We start from the raw sequence: 14,930 nt of genomic DNA on the forward strand, positions 1-14,930 counted from the left end.
GGATTATGGAGGCCACTGTGCTCTTAGGAACCTTAAGTGCAGCAGAAATTTTTTTGTAACCTTGGCCAGATCTGTGCCTTGCCACAATTCTGTCTCTGAGCTCTTCAGGCAGTTCCTTTGACCTCATGATTCTCATTTGCTCTGACATGCACTGTGAGCTGTAAGGTCTTATATAGACAGGTGTGTGGCTTTCCTAATCAAGTCCAATCAGTATAATCAAACACAGCTGGACTCAAATGAAGGTGTAGAACCATCTCAAGGATGATCAGAAGAAATAGACAGCACCTGAGTTAAATATGAGTGTCACGGCAAAGGGTCTGAATACTTATGACCATGTGATATTTCAGTTTTTCTTTTTTAATAAATTTGCAAAAATTTCTACATTTCTGTTTATTTCTGTCAAGATGGGGTGCTGAGTGTACATTACTGAGAAATAAAATGAACTTTTTCGATTTTTGGAAAATGGCTGCAATGAAACGAAGAGTGAAAAATTTAAAGGGGTCTGAATACTTTCCGTACCCACTGTAGGTCACATTTCAACATGTCAGATCAGGTCTCAGATGTGAAATGTGATAGTTCAGGCTTCAGATGAAGTTTGTTAACCTTTTTATAATGGTATCTATTTTAGACCATTAGTGTAACAGTATATTAGAAAGAAGCTGATCATTATTCATGTCCTGTATACTGTAACAATGACTGTTTTGTATATTGTGGTGTACTCTATTGTTATGTTTATTTTATATTGACTTGTACTGACTGGGACTACAGATGAAAAATAGCCTTCTGACTAAATACGGCATGTTGCCATCATTGATGTTCATTAATGTGCACTGTCCCTTTTAAATAAACAAGGGATGCTTTTATAAAGATTACCACTGTGTTTAATACATTAGTTAAGGTTTAAGTAGAAGTTTAGGAAAAACCGCTAACAGGCAATTTTAAAGGTAACCAATATCACTTGCAAAAAAAAAACAAAAAAAAAAAAAAAAAAAACACACAAATTCCCTTGTTAGATGAACTTAACACAAAAACACTCATGAAATTATGACAATAACTTGTGCTGTATTCATAACTAGAGATACAGGAACTCATGGAATGTAAAAATGTGAAAGCTTTTAGGGCCAGTCACAGCATTTGCAGCTCTCTCGAAAGACCAAGTTAGCAGAGCAGTTTTGGATCCAGGTAATGCCATTGGCACAATTGTAAAAGGAACCTGGGTCGTCGGGGTTGGCATAAACCCCGCCAGTTTTTGTTGCACAGAAGTTGTCTGGGCTTTTGGATGAAGTATGGATTGTAGGTCTGAAACTAGGTGTGGTAGGAGTTGGATCTTTGTTCGTAGACAGGGTCACTGGATTTGGAATCGTTTCTGTAGTGGGAAGGGGAGGAAGATCTGTAGAAATAGTAAATATGTACAGTCAAAGTTAAAAAATGTAAATAAATTAATGCTGTGGATTATGAAAGAAATTGTTAACTAGCAATATATTTTCTACTTACCCGAAGCTAAAAGAGAGGAGAGATACCTGATGAGGGGGTAGTTTCCCTGTCCACAGAACTGTCCCTTAAAGTCATCCAGATCCAGAGCCCAGACAAAAGCTCCTCCAAATCTGTTGTCTTTTAGATAACGGACCTGAATAAAAGCAACACTTGTATGTTGTTTAACACGGCATTTAACTTGGCACATGGCATCTGTCAGAAGAACGTAGAAACACATTACTACCTTAGTCTCAAAACTTTCTTTGTTGTCATATCCAACCCACTCATTTTGTTTGATGGCATATGGAACTTTCTGTTCATCAATCAAGTGGACACTGGCCCCTTGAAGAAAAGTGCAAATCTGAAAAGAAATCAGATAATTAAAGCTGTGTGTGATGACTTAATTTCAGTTTCAAATAGTTAGAGAGTCAAATTAAATGAATTGTTGCCAGTTTCACCTCATAATATGACCAGAAGCCAACCTCCCTTGTAAAACCACCAGCAGCACCACCACCACCGGCTGGTGCGCCAACCTCACTGGATGGAGTAGATAGATGAAATGTTCTCCCGTATGTAGCAAAGCCCATATTTAGCTTTTCTACAGGTGTTCCCTTGTCCCGCCAATACCTCATGGCAAAGTCCTGAAATATGAATAAGAGATAAATAAGTCATGTTTACATAAAAATTTTAACTGATGTTCTAGAATCAGCAAAAGAAAATCCTAATTAATGTGAGTTATCATAGACCGTATATACAGTTGGACAACCCTTCTCCACTTCCCCCCCACTGTACAAAATTGAAGCCAAACTATCCTGAATACAAGGGCTGCCATCTTATGCTGGTGACTGCATATAGAGCCTGCGAAGTAGTGATCAGGATTAGAGCCATGGTATTGGAGGTCTTGCCCAACCACCAGGACGGGAACCCCCCCCGTTTTTATAGCATCAAGTAGGCAAATTAGGATATAAATGGTTTGTGGTGATAATTCCCCAATTGAGTGCCATTAAACCATTGCAGAAAGAGGCTGTGAAAGATGACATAATTGAGAATGCCTGTCAAACCTCAAATATGGAAAACAATATCAAAAACCTGAATATGACATGTATTAATTTGAGGAATGTTACGTTATCCTCATTGCGACTCAGATCTGAGGTTTGTCGGCCACTATTTTTCCATCTCCAGTGGCCCATAACTTCAGGTGTTTAGGTCATATGGTTAATGAGTCATTAATATGCCATGAAACTAACACATTTCCACCTCAACCAAGTGTAGAATATTTTTGCAATATTTTAAATTTCCAGTGTTGGAACTGGTGGATGAAAACAGAAATGCTAGTGACAAATCACAGAACGACTGAGTTGGCATTAGATGATGCAGCTAAAAAGGAATCCCTATACTCACAGTATTTAAGTAAACATGGTCCCCGGTGTCCTGCGATCCCTTGTATAAGGGGCTGTGATGTCCTGTCACACTCTCCCAGGTGCCATGAAAGTCATAAGTCATCACATTGATAAAGTCCAGATACCTGATAAAATGCATGTTAGATGTAAGAAGTTCATCAAAACATTATCAGAAACACTATTGATCCGAGGGGAAATTCTTTAATGACTTTTATGACAGCTAATAGGGATAATGTTGGGAATAACATTGGTGTACTTTGCCATCTCTGCAATTTCAAAACCAGCATCAATGGTTCCTTTCCCAGCAGCCACAGCAGCAGAGATCATTAGTCTGGACTGACCGGTTGCAGTTCCTTCAGCCTCATAGGCCTCTAGGAGTTCCTGTACATGGGAAAGTAATTTTATGGTTCACGTTAATCAGTTGGACGCCACAACAATAATTCTGATCTCACCTTGCATAACGCTGTGAATCTCTGCTTGTCCTCCAGAGGACTTCCTCTAGCAGCGGGGTATTCCCAATCTAGGTCTAGTCCATCAAAACTGTATTTTCTCAGTAGTTTGATAGAAGATTGGATAAATGTATTTCTTTTGGCTTGAGTTGACACCATTGTGGTGAATCTTTGCGAAGCATTTTGGGGAAAGAAAGATGGTCTCAAGACGACATACATACATGACATTGATCTTCATTGATTTGTGTTAAATATCTCACTTTTGTGTTCCAAAGTTCCAGCCACCGACTGCTAGCAGGGTTTTTAAATTTGGATTCCTGTGGAACAAGAAGTTAGTTGCCAGCTATGATTTATAACATTTTACAAGAGACAATACTAGAAAATTCTGGACTGACCTCTGTTTGAGTCCATTAAAGGATTTGTAGAGTTCATCATCGTTCCATTCTATGGTGACCAACTCATTTGCCTCATTAATACCAGAAAAGGCATAGATCAGGTGGGTACACAGGTTTGGATCAATATTTAGTGGCATAAACTTCCCATTGCCAGGCCGGTATTGGGACCAGTTAGTGAAATAACACACCAGTCTGGAAGAGGAGACTAAACATGGAACATAAATAGTTCTCATTCATCTTTGAGGGATAATCATTCTAGACATTTAATAATTTAGACTTTGTTTGAAAGCAGTTCTAATTTTTACTAATAATGTTCAGTAGTAATTATAACTCATGAACTCACCCAAACTGCCAAAGGAAAGATAGAGACCTTGAAAGTTACAGTTTTGTTAATTATTAGTTTAGCCAGAAAGAAGAAATCCATTTCATGCCTTTCATTGTGCCTTACCTGCAAATAGAATTAGCTTAGTCATGGTGGTTGCGCTTGGATGACTTCTGGCCATGTCACAAATAGAGCACTGAATAGTTTTCTTTTGCTGATGAAAGAATACACAAACCATAATAATCATTAACCAGGAACAAGTTGTCTGACCTAAAGGTTAGGAAACTGAGCTGTTGCTTCAGCTAAGCATGTCAGCTGGTAACACATTTGATCTCACAAAGAAAACTTAACTCAATATGTTCTATTTTAAGAAATCTTTCTGGACACATGCAGAAAACCAAGGGTCTCTTTAGACTACATAACAAGTGGTGAGTGACCCTTTGTAAGCTAAACAGTCTGTTGCTTAAAACCCATTCCGTCACTAATAACTTATCAATATTTGGCACTATGATTATCATCAAGTTTACACTTTCTTACTTACAAAAGATTTTACAAAACAAAACACAAAGCAAGAAGCTGGCCCATGGCTAGTAACGGCAGAGTGAAGAGGCAGATTGCTATCAGCTGGGGGTTAAAAAGGCTGTTGTCATCCATTGGACCAATGCTGAGGCAGCAATCATCTTGAATGGCCCAGTCCCAGGTACCCAGCTGTTTACCATTACATATGCACACATGCACACACCACACGCACTGAGGGGGAAGAACAGAAGTGTCATTGCAAGGCAAAATGACAAACATCTTAACACCAGATGTTTTCTTATGTTACAGTTGTATAAATGTTATGTTTTCCTTTTTCTAATATTCCCAGAGAGGTTTAGTGGCATTGAGGTCAGATGACTGGGAAATGTTAGCACTTCTTGTGCTTCTTTGGACTTCAGACAGACCTGGCATAGCTTCAATGTATGTTCAGGGTCAGTGTCCTGCTAAATGAATCCTCTTTCAACATCAATCTGGACAGCGTATAAAATCCTATAATGTGTCTCAATGAATAGCATAGTAGAAAGCATATTTATGTTTTTTTGTTAACAAAATATTGTTTTCCTCAAGACTTGGAGAACAATTATTAGAAAAGAATCCTTAATCTGTTGTACATAAGTACATTACATTTATTCATTTAGCTGATGCTTTTATCCAAAGCGACTTATAATTGCTATATACGTATGTCAGAGGTTGCACGCCTCTGGAGCAACTAGGGGTGACGTGTCTTGCTCAGGGACACATTAGTGTTGATTTGAACGCGGGTCTCTCACACCAAAGGCATGTGCCTCATCCATCACCACGCCGTAACATAAGTTAAGTGTTGTGTTGTGCAGTATTATTTTTGTGAATTCACAATTTTGTGTTTCATGTAAGAATCATGTAAAAATAAAAATGTCAATTAGACTTTTTTATTCATTTGATTAAACATTACAAATGAAACTATTGACATTATACAAAACATTTTAAAAATAAATGAAGTAGATGTTTATTTAAGGCCAGTCGCAGCACTTGCATCTGTCACTGAAAACAAGATTAATTGGACATGTCTGGAGGTATGTGTGTCCGTGGAAGCATTGATAAAAGGAGTTGCCTTCCATGTCATTTCTGTAGAGGCCATCATTCTTCCCACTACAGAAATCACTTCCAGAAACAGGTGTGGTGGATGTTGTGGTAGTGGTAGTTGTAGTAGCAGTGGCAGCAGTCGTGGTGTAGTTTGGGCCGGGATGATTCGTAGTGATCACTGGTGGATGTGTGGTTACAGGAGGAGGCGGTAGAAGATCTAGCAAGATAAAGAATATTCAGATTAAAGAGAAGGAATATTTCACTTGTTAGATGGAGATAATGAAAGTTTGTATATGCTTTGCAGTGTTGAAGTCTAATTTCTGTTTACCTGAGTCCAGGAGAGTGCGCAGGTAACTAATGAGGGGATTCTTTCCCTGTCCACAGAACTGTCCGTCAAAATCATCCAGATCTAGAGACCAGATGAAGGCTCCTCCAAATTTGTGATCTTTCAAATACTGTGCCTATGGGAGAGGAAGTTTTGTTGTTTTAATACAAAGACCATCACTGATCTGTGATGTTTTATGTTTATTCTGATGCAGATTGCTGTTAGATTGAAATTAAATTTACTGGGAGCTATCAGTACAGTCTAACCTTTGCCTTCATTTTGTTTTTGATTCAGCACCTGTAAGTTTTTCCTACACTCCAGAAAATGATTTTCTCCATTTATGTGTAACAATATTATTACCATGTATTGTACCATGTGTCACAAACTGCAAACAACTATGAGGATCAAAATTCTTTGATATATGCAACATATGCAGCAGTGGTAATATAGAGTACAACCAAATCACATTATTTCTGTTCTAACAGATATATAAAGTTTGTGGCACTATACTGTACGAATTAGACCATATTCTCTCCTCTGTCTTTGATGTTTATTTGATTTGTGCACCTGGTTTGGATTTCCACATGTGCCAAAAAAAGATTTCAGACCTGAGGTGATATTTGTACCACCTCTTGCTGCTTAATCTAAACTAAGATACTGATAGCAAGTAGTGATAGTGATACACTACTTTTATCTTGTTTATATTATCTCTATAGTCATAGATGTGAATGGTAATATATTATTTATTACCTTGATTTCAAAGCTCTGCCTGTTATCAAACCCAACCCACTCATTTCCTTTAATGGCATAGGGCACCATTTGCTCATCAATCCAGTGGACAGTGCCGCCTTGGAGGAAAGTGCAAATCTGTAGAAATGGAAGAAAATGATACTTGAACATTCTCAACATGTTTAGTGTGAAACAACTTTCTATGTTGGGCTTGTATTAATTTGTGTCTCAAGTGATCTTATTGAATCTTAACTGACCTCATAGTAGGACCAAAACCCAGCTTCACGTGTGTAAGGCCCAGCAGAGGCTGGTCCACTGGCAGATGCTCCAACTCCGTTAGCTCCTGCTGATGTGCGAAATGTGCGCCCATACGTGGCAAAACCAACTATGAGCTTTTCAACAGGAGCTCCTTGGTCTCTCCAGTATTTCATAGCAAAGTCCCGATATTAAAAACAAAGACATGTTAGGTATTCAGCTTCTTGGGTATTTAGGATGATAACTGAATTTTGTTGAGGATTTTACTCACCACATTGTAGTAGATGTTGTCACCCTGATCAAAAGAGCTGCGGTACAGAGGGCTGTTGTGACCAGTGAAAGGGTCCCATGCTCCGTGGAAGTCATAGGCCATGACATTTATAAAATCTAGGAACCTGTTAGACATTGTGTGACACAAGCACTGACAAATTAAAATAATTGTTTTTCAACTTTAAAGCTAAATTACTCCCTGTCACAGGAACTCACTTTAAGATTTCAGCAATCTCATATCCATTGTCAATGTTTCCTTTCCCAGCAGCCACTGCAGCTGTTAGCAGCAGTCGTGTTTTTTTGGTCTCAGCAGCTTCTTTTTCAAAGGCAGCAAGTAATTCCTAATGCAAGAGGGAAATCGTGTGTAGAGACTATTTAGACACATTGCTGTTATGTGTCAAATCCAGATGCTGTGTTGGTGTGGAATCATTTAAGATTCTGTCAATGCTGCAGACAGGGGAGGTGTAGATTTTAAAACTGACCTGGCAGAGCACTGTGAACCTCTTCTTGTCCTCTAGTGGGCTTCCTCGTGCTCCAGGATACTCCCAGTCCAGGTCCAGCCCATCAAAGCCATGCAGTCTTAAGAATTTGATAGAAGACTGGATAAATCTCTGGCGGTTGGCAGGGGATGAAGTCATGATAGTAAATCTGTAAAAAACATGTAAAACAACTAAAACAACAAATGCACTGCTGATGATATTTTCATTATTATACGAGATAATATAAGACAATAGCCTCTTGATTTATTGCTACTGAAGGCAAGATAACTCACTGTGTAGTTCCAAAGTTCCACCCACCAACAGCCAACAGAGTCTTCAGCCGGGGGTTTCTGTGCAAGAAATGTGCAAAAACATGTAGATTTACAATTAATTAGTATAGGAAGAATCTAGATCCTTTACAGCTACTATAAATGTAACAATCCCACAATGTCAGAAAAAAGAATACAAGAATACTTCATTATTTCAAAATCTTCTTGAGAGCACTGTCTTTTTCTTTCGTTTTTCCACTTCATGTATTTATTGAATGATAAACTTACATACAGTTTTTGAGTTTTAATCATGAGCCTATACAACATTAAATTATTGTATAAATGAATGCTGGATATTAGGGCTGTCCCTGACTAAGGATTTACATTGTCAAATCAGAATCGTCAAGTCCTGCCTATAGTGGACTGAATCATGGGTTTTTGTGCACGGCTGCAAAGCTTCGACTTTGAGATTGAGAGTCTACGCCCGTCAGAGTGTTGAACACAATTATAAATATAAATTACAAAATCTTGCTGAAGTAAAAAGACTGAAGTATTATCAGTAATATAATAATATAATATAATATAATATAATAATAATATAATTTATTACAATGAAAATTTTTAAGTTCAGCATAGCTTCTGTATGTAAAATGACAATCTACAAAGTAACTAGTAAGTATAAAAATAAGAATAGTGGAGTGAAAAGTATATTATATTTGCCTCTGAAATGTAGCCTATAGTGCAGTAGATTCGAGATTCAAAAATGTATTTGTCACATACTCTTATTTTCAGTACATGCAGTGAAATCCAGGGCTGGTTTACTCTAGAATGATGCACCAATAGTAATTAGTATTAGTATTATAAATTATATTGAGTATTATAAAAAAAAAAGATTTAAAAAAGAAGGATTGTTCTTGTCATTTGACAATTTTTTTCTAGTTCTTAAGCTGAATGCACTATTTAAAATGTATTGGATAATATGAAAATTGCATTGCCAAAAGCTGAAAACCTGGCTGTTTCTCAGCTCATGAAATACTGACCTTATGACGATATATGGTTTTCACAAAACAAAATGTAGTTAGATTAGATTCCACTGCAGGTAATTGAATCAAATCTCCTTGGATCAATAATCAATAATCACACTAAAATATTCAAAAATCTCGACTGCTGATGTGATTAGTTGTTGTAAAATAACAGTGGTTTTGACTCCAGATAGACTGATTTTGCAGGCAGGAACAACTCACCTATTCTTGAGTTCATTGAAGGATTTGTAGAGAACATCATCATTCCACTCATAGGGTGCCAGCTCATTAGAAGGGCTAATTATTGAAAATGCGTAGATCAGGTGTGTGCAGAGTTTGGGATCCACATTGGCAGGCAGATATTTGCCAACACCTGGTCTATACTGGGACCAGTTGGTGAAGTAGCACACCAGTTTGGTAGAAGACACTTTTGAGAGGGGAGACATGATTATAGTATTATAGTATAAGTTTCTATTCTAGGTCATAGGGGGCAAAGAAGCTAATTACATATAATTTTAATAAGTTAAATAATGAAGGCATACCCATCTGAAGACACATCAAAAGGGACAATCCTAAAAAAAAATTACATTTAATTTCAGTTTTAGTGATAGACCCCTACCTCTGAATGAATTAACAACTGAAAGAATATAACTTGCCAGCCAAGATTGATAGTCGAGCCATGTTGTTTCAGCTGAGAGACCTGGAACAATAAAAATAGTTGTGTCTTGAATCTTTATAGGATTGCATTATAGTTTGTAAATTGCAATCAATTCTACTGACTTTACTAGAAGAAGAAGATACTTTATTGTCACATACACACAGTGAAATTCATTCTCTGCATTTAACCCATCCCTCAAGGGAGCAGCAGGCAGCCTGTGTGAGGCAATGTCTGGTCAATGGAACTGATTGGAGAACCTAACATGTTTTTGGTGGTGAGGGAAACCCACACGGACATAGGGAAAACATGCAAACTCCACACAGAAAGGCCAGGACGACCGGGGTTTGAACCCACGACCTTCTTGCGGTGAGGCCACACTTCTATCCGTGCCACCCATTTTAGTAATGCTGTTCATAATACAACATTTGTTCCTGTAAAATGTAGGCTCCTAAATCCTCTGTGTGCTGATCACTTACCTCTTCCCAGGTGTTGGGCTGGATTTGCGTATGATCCACTTGGGAGTCGTTTTTATAGACCTAGATAAGAAAGGTACAAAGGCTGCATTCCTGGTGAACCTGTAATGATGCTTCAGGAGAGAATAATTGTCACTGTGAAACTGGTCACTTTAGACTGTAATGAGCTGTCAGAAGACGACTGGTGATGATATATGTTTTTATTTCCAGATAAATCTGGATCAGAGCACTTGAGACTATGTAAACTTGCCTATAAAAAGTAATTCAGATCAGAACAGCTGGCCAATCAATGCAGATAAGATGTCACTGTTGACCTTTTTAAGACATTTCGACATCCATTTAAAACATCAAATACAGTAGGGCTATGACTAACAATTATTTAAATTATCAAGTATTTTTTCAATTAATCAGTTGGTTCATCCATGAAATGTCAAACAATTATGAGAATCATAATTTTTCACAGCCCAAGGGAACATCTTCAAATTGGTTGTTTTGTCAGATGAACAGTCCAAAAAAGATATTCAGTTTGCTATCATATATGCCATGTTGCAATTGCTCACATTTGAGACACTGGAACAAGAAAATGTTAAGCATTTTAACTAGATTTCTTTTAAATTAATGAACTAATTGTATTCACTCTAAAATACAGTTTATATTTTCTCAACCAGACCTGTCATTTTCACTTTCAGGAATACAATTTACGGCATTACACCTGTGTACAAGACCTAAATAAGCTGAATAAATGTTGATAGAGTGCAAAGCTTCTTAATATTGATGCATATCTTGGATGATCCTTGTGAAACAAGTCTAAGAGCATCCTATTTGGAAAGACTATTTTCTAGCATGTTTTGAACAAACTAAACAAAAGAAAAGCCTTTTATGTTAATATATACTTTGACTTTGAAGCTATGATTTTGTCTTTTCTTTATGTAATCAGAAGGGTGAAATAATAAAAAGTCATTATAGTGTTAAGTCCAACGATATCAGAGTCTACAGTATCATATCAGAGACCTGATAGACTAGAGAGGTTATTAGATGAGATATCCCCCATTTATGATACCTTGATGACATAACTGGAGTTACTGGATCTTGTGTGGCAACAAATAGTTCAGAGTTTAGAATGATGGATTTTTTTTTTTTTTTTGATTTTGCTTTTGTTGTTTGAAAGACCAATTGATGCAACAGAAATAAGGAACAGTTTGACATTTAGGGTAATATAAATTCACTTTCTTTCTTCGTTATGTGAGAACACTGATACCACTCACATCTGTATGTTAATTATGAATGGAGTTACCTTTGTGAAAAAAAATAAGGTTTGACAGTACAACTATCAACACTCACAAATGTGTCATTGGCCTGCTTCCTGCTTTCTTACAGTGCAGATGCTTTGCTGCTTGCTCCTGCCTCTGCAGGTATTCTTGTTTTTATTCTGCTAGAAATTATGAGCAGTGGCTCTTGGATACTTTTAAATAACTGGGACTGTCATCTATTCAGATAAAGTAGGCTATTTCCATACTTTAAACACTTTTATGATCTAAGTGCTATGCGAGTGCAGCCTATCAATAGCACTAGCCTGTACTGCAGTGACTGGAGTTGTAGCTAATGCTAATTAGCAACAAGATGCCACCCTTCTCCATGGACAACTTCCACAAACTTCTACAGAAAATTGCAGTGCTGGAAACCAAGATCCACAGGTAAGAAGTAAATGTGGAAGTGAATGGGCTATGTGGGAATGGCACTACTTCACTATGGAACCAAGAAAGTGGACAAGAGTATGCTAACACATGGCTAATTAGCACCAACAAGACTACCAAGAAGCAGAAGGCCTGTGTGCTGGGTAATAAATCTAAAAGTGGTAGTCCTCCCTGGAACTCGCTTAGTGCAAAGCCTAAGAGTAAATAATTTCCCTAGGAAATGGGAGGACACAGGGAGAACCCAGCGCCCTGAGATTTGTGATGTGACTGGCTGGCCTACATTATCATCCAGGCAGAGTGCCTCTTCAACCCCTGTTCCTAGTAGGACACAGCTGTGGACAGTTGAAAAAGGGAGAGTTAGCAACAGGCCTCCCAAACAACTGAGTGTGCAACAGGAGAACAGATTTTCACCACTGGATCTCCGTCTGATGACCTGGATAACACCCCATCCTCACACAGAAGGGTAAGGACTGAGAGTAAATCAGAAAGTAAAAGGCTACAGGGAAAGCTAACGACTGGGCCTCAAACTCTGATTGTGGGTGATTCTGCTGTAAAAGATGTAAGAGCACCAAAATACTCTGCTTTCCTAAGGATACAGTGTCTGACTTGGCAGAAAGAATTCTGCATATCGTGGCTGAACTTCCTACTGTGAAAAACATCATACTGCACATAGGGTCCACTGATGTTGTGAAGCCACAGTCTGAAGTATTAAAAGAGGACTTTAATAATCGGTTGAAGACAGTGAGCTCTCTGAATGCAGAGGTTTTTATCAGTGGCCCCCTACCACCAATCCAAAGAGGAGTTGAGAGATTCACCAGGCTGTTGGCATTGAACACATAGCTCTCAACGGCATGTATCCCACTTTAGAGTGGGATAGCCCTAAACCATCACTTACTAGGAACGCGATTCAAAGTCTGTGAGTTGAGCTTGGGTCAAAAGCTTCAGAAATCACTGAATTCAGAAATAAAATGACTATTTAAACAAGTGAGTTGGTAAATTAAAATGCCATTAAAAAGGTTTGAACAACCTACTTTGGTCATCTGCAGTTCAAATTAAGAAAGTTTGATTAGCAGGTTGTATTCCATGCTCCTCTGCCAAGTCGCTTAGAAACAGGAAATCCAAGCCTTTAGAGGTGAATAAATCCCTCAGTATGAAGGACTTTGGCGAGCATTGGGGCGCAGACTCACTGCTAGCAACAGTAGAGGCCCTAGCCAAGGGCGCAGGTCTGCGCCCAGCAGGACAGACACTGGAGGGGTGGCCCTGTCTGTAACATCAGTCTATTCAGGGTGTTGAGAGATGGACCTTTTATAGGCCTCCCCTATAATAGGTCCATCTCTCTTAAAAAGTCTGTCCCAGAACAGATTTAAATTTTCAATAAAATACACATTGTGAGCCCTTCAAGCCGACTAAAGCCAGTAATTGAGATTAAAAAGATTAACAAGATGGGTTAAAATGCCATTTGGTCAACTCAGGCTGTTGAAGAACTGTCATTTGTTCCCACATAGGACTGTTTTAATAGAGGATGGGAGTAATGGCAATAAAACCTGGAACTCTTTTAAGAAGCAGAGGCACCAGGGAAATAGTGTGTAACTGCATTAATGAAATGCACAGTCCTAGTTATGGAATCACTGACAATCAGGAGTTGAGGGGGAGAAAAGCGGATGCAGGCTGAGCTCTCTCAGGACAAAACAGAGCATGTTCAGGATCCATAGTGTGTGCCGCATTCATGACTGTGGATGGATGGATGTATCCAGGGACTGATAAAACAAGGGGGCGGCATCCTTTTTCTCTTCTGTCTCCAGATGGGTGAGACTTCTAGAGCTTCTCCAACCTCTTTCAGCAACCTGCAGCGGGACGAGGAGGAAGACTTGACCACTGCAGGGGTTGAATGCGCTGTTTTCCTGTGCTGGCTGGCAAAACTTCTGAGCAACATAAAGCGTTGGAGGGATGTCGCTCGGCCACTCAGAGGGTGCCACATCCAGGTCCAGTAAACGAGAGGCCAATGTAGCATCTAATGGGTGGGCCTGAGCCTCCTTAGGCTGAATCATGTAATGGTTTCTACAGCTCCAGATGAGGGTGTTATGTTGCAGCCCCTAAGCAGCTCCTGCTGTGAACCACTTTGGACCAGGAAGGTGGTGTCCAGAGAATGGTCCTATGGGTGGGTAGGTAAGAACTGTGGCTTTGGGTCTGGATCCCACTCAGCAGCCAATGCTGATGGGGTGAGAGCACTCAGCTCAGCTTGACACCATCAAATCAGTGTCACACTCACCAGACAGACTCCTCCACAGTCACCGGGATCCCCACTTGGGTATTAAGCCTGATGCTGGCTCCAGCACCAGTCGATGGTGAGTTGCAGCAGAGGCAGAGATTGTGGCCTGCAAAAGCCTGAATATGGGACATATGCTTAGACTGGGTTAACACAACAGGTAAAAACTCAATCAGCTTTTCCTTTTCCCAGATTTTATTCTCCAGCTCGTGAATGTTGCCTTCCTAACGTTAAGCAGATTTCAGTTCTTAAACACAGCCATGTTGTTGATGAAATGTTTGTAAACAGGCGATGAAAGCAAACAAAAGAGCAGTTAGCAACCAGGCTGCGCCACACACAATAATAGATTCTTAGGTTGAGTAACTTTAACCCAACTGCAGTAGCCAGTCTATTCAAAGTACATAGGCAGCAGAAATCAGAAGGAAAATCTTTCAGTTATCTTGGGACAGAACCAGGACGGCTGTTTCCAGTCATTATGCTAAGCTAGGTTTGCTGGCTGCAGGTGGTTGCTTCATAATTAGTGTACAATCATTAGAGTGGTATTGGCCTTCTCAACTCAAGAAAGCAAATAAGCACATTTCAAAGAGTGTTGAACTTTACTCTTAAGAAAAAGAAGTGCACTATTTGGTGGTTCCAACACAAGCAAGCAGTTAAAGGTGCCGTAGAATACTTACTTTCAGGTTCATACTTATATTTAGGGTCTCTACTAGAAAATGTTCACATGCTTTAATGTTCAAAAAACACATTTCCCATACTGTGCACTGCTTCAGCTCCTCTTTTTACCCTCTGTCTGAACACTCAGTTTTAGCTTCTGTCTCTTTAAGGCCCCCTCCCCGAAAACCCACTTGC

General features: G+C 39.0%; 2 protein-coding genes across 2 annotated transcripts; both read right to left on the minus strand.

Annotated features, from left to right (window-relative positions):
- Positions 1-1,037: 1,037 nt before the first annotated feature.
- Positions 1,038-4,653, minus strand: LOC123975754 (acidic mammalian chitinase-like). The gene is made up of 12 exons (XM_046057485.1): positions 4,581-4,653; positions 4,166-4,253; positions 4,061-4,087; positions 3,718-3,922; positions 3,583-3,639; positions 3,326-3,491; positions 3,130-3,254; positions 2,875-2,998; positions 1,932-2,114; positions 1,718-1,834; positions 1,495-1,627; positions 1,038-1,390 (listed from the first exon to the last, which is right to left on the minus strand). Exons 2-12 carry the CDS (start codon positions 4,218-4,220, stop codon positions 1,116-1,118), a joined length of 1,467 nt encoding a protein of 488 aa, XP_045913441.1. The 5' UTR covers positions 4,221-4,253; positions 4,581-4,653; the 3' UTR covers positions 1,038-1,115.
- A 915-nt stretch (positions 4,654-5,568) lies between these two features.
- LOC123975088 (acidic mammalian chitinase-like) lies at positions 5,569-9,554 on the minus strand. The gene is made up of 10 exons (XM_046056242.1): positions 9,533-9,554; positions 9,213-9,417; positions 7,993-8,049; positions 7,703-7,868; positions 7,437-7,561; positions 7,222-7,345; positions 6,953-7,135; positions 6,717-6,833; positions 5,970-6,102; positions 5,569-5,858 (listed from the first exon to the last, which is right to left on the minus strand). Exons 1-10 carry the CDS (start codon positions 9,546-9,548, stop codon positions 5,569-5,571), a joined length of 1,416 nt encoding a protein of 471 aa, XP_045912198.1. The 5' UTR covers positions 9,549-9,554.
- Between the last annotated feature and the right edge of the window lie 5,376 nt (positions 9,555-14,930).

This window comes from Micropterus dolomieu, linkage group LG08 (assembly GCF_021292245.1).
Source record: "Micropterus dolomieu isolate WLL.071019.BEF.003 ecotype Adirondacks linkage group LG08, ASM2129224v1, whole genome shotgun sequence".
NCBI classification, from domain to species: Eukaryota; Metazoa; Chordata; class Actinopteri; order Centrarchiformes; family Centrarchidae; genus Micropterus; species Micropterus dolomieu.

What these genes read in the sequence shown, in the direction of transcription:
- LOC123975754 (XM_046057485.1), bottom strand. Translation starts at nt 4,220, where the DNA reads ATGGCCAGAAGTCATCCAAGCGCAACCACCATGACTAAGCTAATTCTA. An exon ending in AAGAAAGTTTTGAGACTAAG is followed by an intron (nt 1,628 to 1,717) that starts GTAGTAATGTGT and finishes GCTTTTATTCAG; the next exon opens with GTCCGTTATCTAAAAGACAA. An exon ending in CTCCTCTCTTTTAGCTTCGG is followed by an intron (nt 1,391 to 1,494) that starts GTAAGTAGAAAA and finishes CTATTTCTACAG; the next exon opens with ATCTTCCTCCCCTTCCCACT.
- LOC123975088 (XM_046056242.1), bottom strand. An exon ending in TGGAACTTTGGAACTACACA is followed by an intron (nt 7,869 to 7,992) that starts GTGAGTTATCTT and finishes TGTTTTTTACAG; the next exon opens with ATTTACTATCATGACTTCAT. An exon ending in GAGATTGCTGAAATCTTAAA is followed by an intron (nt 7,346 to 7,436) that starts GTGAGTTCCTGT and finishes AATGTCTAACAG; the next exon opens with GTTCCTAGATTTTATAAATG.